At 36.7% G+C, this 6,241-nt stretch overlaps 2 protein-coding genes across 4 annotated transcripts in view; one reads left to right on the plus strand and one right to left on the minus strand.

Annotated features, from left to right (window-relative positions):
- LOC146487379 (uncharacterized) overlaps positions 1-6,241 on the plus strand; it is a 36,988-nt gene continuing 30,747 nt past the window's right edge. For both annotated transcript variants that reach the window (XM_085087515.1, XM_085087522.1), the window contains exons 1-2: positions 1-167; positions 1,861-1,994. In XM_085087515.1, the coding sequence (XP_084943641.1) occupies positions 11-167; positions 1,861-1,994 (291 nt within the window). In that variant the 5' untranslated portion in view covers positions 1-10. The remainder of the gene's footprint in view (positions 168-1,860; positions 1,995-6,241) is intronic.
- Positions 4,064-6,241, minus strand: part of LOC146487380 (uncharacterized) — a 12,652-nt gene continuing 10,474 nt past the window's right edge. For both annotated transcript variants that reach the window (XM_085087569.1, XM_085087563.1), the window contains exon 3: positions 4,064-5,467. In XM_085087569.1, coding sequence (XP_084943695.1) covers positions 4,585-5,467 — 883 coding nt within the window. In that variant the 3' untranslated portion in view covers positions 4,064-4,584. The remainder of the gene's footprint in view (positions 5,468-6,241) is intronic.

Genomic DNA, 6,241 nt, shown 5'->3' on the forward strand with positions numbered 1-6,241 from the left:
GAATTTCAAAATGGCGGGAGGGAATGTTTTCGCGGAGAGCATGTCTTGTGTTGGAATTTTGGAGGCAGCCAGCCCATCATTACAAAACTGCATTCAATTTTCAAACAGTGGAAGGTACTTCAGTGCCTTATGTGACTTTGGAATTGTCTCTGTTTGTGAATTGAAAGGTAAGAAACTTTTTTACGGTGGAACCTCGATTTTACGATATGGCAACTGGGACAGCAAAATCATTTCGTTAAATCGGGATGTCGTTGTAAAGGAACTCCCGATTTAACGATTTGGCGGAAAAGCAACCAAAAATATCGTTGTATCGGGATATGGTTAACAATTAATTTTTCAAACTGCAATCAATAAAATTGATAAGTCTCCGCAACTTGATACCTGGACTGTATGTATTTTATTTAATTGCAATGGGCAAATGAATCACAAATTCAGCAACCGATACACAAGGCACAACGTCCTTCCACACTATGCGCAGTGCATATAAGCTCTGAGAATGTTGTATGTACTCTGTACTGCGTCTTTCAATGAAGTTCAAAATTCAATCAACCGTTACGCTTTTCACTGCCGTCAATCACTGCAGCAGACCTCTTAGAAAACAGAACGTTTGGCTCAACAGGGTCAAAATGTCATGTTCGTGCGTTGTGATTGGCCGATTTTGATCCACTTTGTTGGTGTCTGTATTTTTCTGGTCAGTTCCTTGTCGCCATAATTATGATTGACGGCAGTAAAACACGTAAATCGTTAGCTGGGTTGAAGTTCAGAGTCTGTATGTTATTGAAAGGCGCAGTAAGTATACAACACTAAAAGTTAGGAATTGGATTTCTGGGCTAATTCCTAACAAAAAGCCATCAAAGTTGAACAAGCTAAGAGAACTACTGAAAGACAAGAAAGACAAAGATGATAAGGCATAGGCAGAGTATAAATAACCCAAAGTATGACAAGCTGTTAACAGAAATGCCAGTGTTAGGCCCTATGGGACAAAGGATTACTGTATCTAAATAAAACTTTGTGTAGTTGCTAGGTGTTTGTCCCCTTTTAGGGTATGTAATTTTAATTATATCATTGTAACAGGAAAAACTTTACGCCTGGGTCATTAGATTTCCATCGTTATACTGGGAATATCGTTGAACTGAATATTGTTAAATCGGGATTCTGTTCCATACAATTTATTGTAACTTTTGCTGGGACACAGATGTTGATCGTAAATTGGGAATATCGCTAGATCGACATTCGTAAAATCGGGGTTCCATTGTATAAAGTCACGAGTACTTGATGGTCGATGTCCGGTGTCCGTTGTTGATTTCGTATGTGTAGTCACAGGCTTATCTTTTTAGGCAGCCCAAGCTCGCGTCACCAGAGTACGTGTAATTTAACAAATAGATTCCATTTTGCCACGCGTCTGTAGTCTGATAACGCACAGATGACGTCAAAATATTACAGCCAAATAAATAAAAAATACAATAACGCACGAGAATACACTAGAGGTGAGTCAGTTTTATTCATTTTATTGAATGAAAGTTAAAATTGAGCATTATTTTTGCTTTGGAATCAACAGTATTTTATTCCCCTACAAAGTCTTATAACGCATTTAAATTCTCAACGGCTGCCTGAAACCCAGTGCTGCTTGCACTCAAAGGTCATCGTCCCACTAGTAATTATTACACGCTCTCTGGTGGTTTAAGCTTGGGCTGCCTGTGATGCCATGTGAATCTACTTGAATGCATGTTAGCTTACAGAGAAAAGACCAAAAACTCGTCAAAACTGTTGCTCTACAAAAGTAATCTACAGAGAGAGTATTGTTTGTGGTACTCTACAGTAAGATGTGCTCAGTTGTTTTTTATTTTCATGATATCCTAGACACCAGTGATAAGCTCACAGTTGTCTCAGAAAAAAGACTAGTGTTTGGTAAAGGAGAACTTCTTGAGGGACATGCATGGTCCAGTGATGATGAAGTTTTTGCAGTGGCTGGATGCAAGATCTATCTCTTTCAAGTAAGTTTTGTCATAAATGGGTGTTACGAAAACTAAGACCTAAGACCTAAGACCCCATCTTAGCTTTCGTAGTACTGTACGAAAACTAAGACTCACTAAACATATTTTTAACTGTCTGGCACCAATGAGCTGTATATCATGAATATATGATGTACCCTTTAGCTTAAATCACCAAAAAAATCCTCTGGATATTGAGACCAAGTTTTCCAAAACTGACCTACATGTATGTTTTGATCACTTGTATACCTCAGGTTTGGTGTGTTTCTTTTGAATTTTCTGACATAGAAGGGGCAGGGAGAGGGGGGTGGTATTAACCTTTGAAGCCCTAACAGTGATCAGCATCAAATTTCTCCTCGTAATATCAATGCTTATTCCACCCCTGAGGTCATGAGAATTAAGGTGGCTTTCTACAGTTTATGGGGGTCACCAGATGCTTTCAATTATATGATCACTGGTGCTCATTCTGAGGGAACCAACGACAAATGCAAAGTCAAAACCATCATACAAGACAATGAGTGTTTGTTATTTAACCATGCTCTCGCTAGAAGTGACTCAAAATAAGTGACCGAGTGACCATCGGAGGACTGGGCCCAAATTGTTAGACAAAGTTTTACTCAAAATCCACCCATACGACCATACCTCAAAATCTTACCATTTAAACTTTGGATCAAAAGTTCTTACAAGTTAAAACAAAAACTTGTAAAAGAGGTTTTTGCATATCAACGAAAATGTCAAGAAATGATGGGAATTTTGAAAAATATCTTAAAATCTGTCTTACGGATTTAAAAAATATTGTCTTCAGATCGATGTTGACGTATATTTAAAAATATCAAAAATTGACCATAGCAATAAATAGAGTCAATTTTCTTTTCACTGATTTTAAAGAGTTATTACATCAAAAAATTGAAACAAAAATACATAGCATTCAGCTCAAACAAATGCAGCACTTTTTACGAAAAATGGGCCAGATTCTTAAATTGACAACTAATTTCAATGTTATTGTTTGTATAGTATTTTTTTCTTCTTTGTAGCTTAATAGTTTGAATTCTTTAAATGAGATTCATTGTAAGCTTTGTTACATGCACGTAGTTAACAGTGTAGTATATATGCCTTGTTTTCTCGCATCACTTATATCGCATGTAATATTTTATATATCAGCTCTGTAATGTGTGTTTGACTGTTAAATAAAGAACATCGGAAAAAAAAATTGACCATAGGTCATGTGGCTAGATTTCGAGAAATTTGCGATTGAAAAACGTTTTGTATGACCCCCATTTGAGGAATTGCGCACTTTTGCATGCACTTCAGGGAAAACTTATTCACTTGTATGTGTGCGCACATTACGAACTGTTTGAGCACTTGTTTTCCTTGATGACTTGCATGTTATTTGCTCACGTGTAATTGCTTACGAGACACCCACGTGTAAAGAAATATATTGTTACTCAAAACTGTTAGTAAGCCACCTAAGGATATGATCACCCAAAGTGAATTTTCTTGATATTTTTTGTTCTTTGATATTAGGAGTTGAAGGGGTTAAAAAAATCTGACCCCCAAATAGAGAGGGGGCTTTTACAATATTTGTACTTCTTTTTAGGAGGGTGCCCCCTAGTACAGTGGTATTTTTGCGCAGTTTATGTGATTATATGGGAAAAACAGATCTTAGCAAGGGCTGTTAGAATCCAAACAGAAATTTGATGGTAACCACCCATTTTTCAGAGATAATTAACTGCAACAGTTTAATTCTATGACATTTTTATTCCAAATTGAAGCTTAGTTATCTCTGAAAAATGCATGGTTACTCCCAGTTTCCTTTTTGGATTCCAATACTCCTTGCTAAGATCTTCTTTTCCTGCAATCATAATCTCCGCAAAAGTACCTTTGAATTAGCAGGCACTGTCCTTAAGAAATACAAGTTCCAAGGACCATTCCAAGGTGCACAGAGTGTATGTGCAATTGATAACCAATCACATTGTTACATGGGGGATTTTTTTTTGGCGTATTAGTCATTTTCAGTTGATACCAAATTAAAATAAAGATACTGACATAATTATCATTAGTTCAAAAACTGATCAAGGCACCTCAACTTTTTTTTAATCATTGTAAGTCCCAAAAAATTACACATCATATTGATTTACAATTACATTCATTGAGTGAAACTAATTTATACTTATTCAAGGCTTCTTCTACATGAGGTTTTTAATTAATTAACTAATTGTACTTCCAAATCATATCATGGTTGCCACTGATATGACTTAACTTGTGTAAGCTAAAAAGTCATTCAGACAAGTAAATGAACAGTTGCTTTTAAAATGACAAAACCATTCTGTTATTCTGGAACACCTTGAGTACCTGGAGGCAAGGTACTTAATTTGCTACATATACTTAGAAATTACATTTGTCCATAGGCTTAAATTTGTTAAATAATAAAAGTGCAGCATTCAGTGTACTTGGATTGAAATGTCTCAAATATTAATTTGAATATGTATTAGGTAATTTTTAAGGCAGAGGTGCACATTGTTTACGAAACCTTTGTTTTCTCTCCTGTGATCTCCGTTACAAAGAAGGGAAAGCGGAGGTGGAAAAAAGAATTTCATGTCCAATTTTTTTTACATTTCTTTTTTTTCCTTATTTTCAAGAACCTTTTTAAGGTGCTTGGGAAATCTGTAAAGAAGCCATCAACCTGAGTGTTGAAATAGGTTTCATATTCATTATATGGATCCTGGGTAAAATCCCATGCCAAAAATCTGTCCTCGTTCCTAAACGTGAAGGCGTGAACCTTAAGGTTGTATTTGTGTGCATTGGTGACGAGGTCAGTGGTGTTTTGAATGATTTTGTTAATTACTGGTTTTATCATATACTTATGCACTCCAATACCATAACAGATCTCAGAAAGATCTTTCAGTTTTGACTCAGGGACTGGAAAGGGCGTTGCCATCAGCAAGATTAAAGGTAATTTGGTTTTCGTTGACAATGCCCTGATGCTGTCCTCACTGTACACCTGGACAAAACAAAGCGCTCTTTTTTTACGGTATCCATTTCTGTGAAGTACCCCAACAACAAGATCTTCAAAAGTGGTGTTTGCTTTCTGCAGGATGTCCAAGGAGTTGACCCACTTTGGATACTTTAGTTCAGGGTAAATTCCTATTGGTCTGTTGGCTGATTTGGCAACTTGGATGTATTCTTCAAGTGTGGGAATTTGGTACATGTCGTTAAAACTGGGATCCCTGAATGAGTACCTCTGTCTGACACGAATGGTTTTGAGCTCTTCAAGAGTAAGGTCAACAGTGAATATATCGGTGATTGTCTCATGCCTGTCTGTTATGCGATACGTCTTTTGTTTTGAACGGAGCGATATGTTTTCCCAGATGTTGGTAGTTTCATTCAACCAACTCTCGTGTTTGCAAACAAGTTTAAGATCCTTGGTGACGCTGATGTCACATTCGATGAAATCTGCTCCATCCTTGATTGCCAGCCTAAAACAGTATTAAAATGACAGTAGAAATTAGATTTTGTGTCAGTAGTAATTTCACATTGAGCTATCCAGGCATGTGTTTTGGTCTTGGTCTTAGTCTTAGTGAGAGTTCCAGCACTTGGTGTCATTTGCCCAGAAGCCCTTCAAGCTGATCAGGCCAAGCTGACCACACACTGGCACTGAGGGTGGTCACAACCATTATAGCGGTTCTTTTATGTCCCCAATTTGGAGACAGTACGGCTATTTCTACCTGGACATCTGAGGCACATGAATGTCTAACCATTTGTAGGTGTCAAAGCAATGGCAGCACCTTTTGAGACTGAGCCATGGCAAAGATTGCACTAATTATTTTGTAACTGTATAGCTCTGAGAAGTTCTTCAACAAGACTATAACTCATAAAAATAAAAATGAATTTGATAAATTTATTCACCACGACATACATTCATAGAAAGTTAGAGTAAATAATAGACTTAGATCTTACATAAGTTTCATGGAATAATAATAGTAAAAGAACTCATAACACCTGTTATGGCTGAATACTCTTGAAAGTATCCTGATGTGATCACCCTGATGATCGTGATGTTTGTAGTATCATTTTAATGACAAAGCAACAAGTTTGTTGTGGGTGTAAAACTCAATGTAACTTGTGGCTGTAAACTTAAAATGACAGTCAGGTGCTTCAATGTAACTGCACAATATAGCTGTAATTAGACGATTGTATATGAAATAAATGTGATGGTACATGTTCGACATTCAGATTCTAGTAGTATGCAG

This window comes from Pavona decussata, unplaced genomic scaffold (assembly GCF_977016875.1).
Source record: "Pavona decussata unplaced genomic scaffold, jaPavDecu1.1 SCAFFOLD_16, whole genome shotgun sequence".
Lineage (NCBI taxonomy): Eukaryota > Metazoa > Cnidaria > Anthozoa > Scleractinia > Agariciidae > Pavona > Pavona decussata.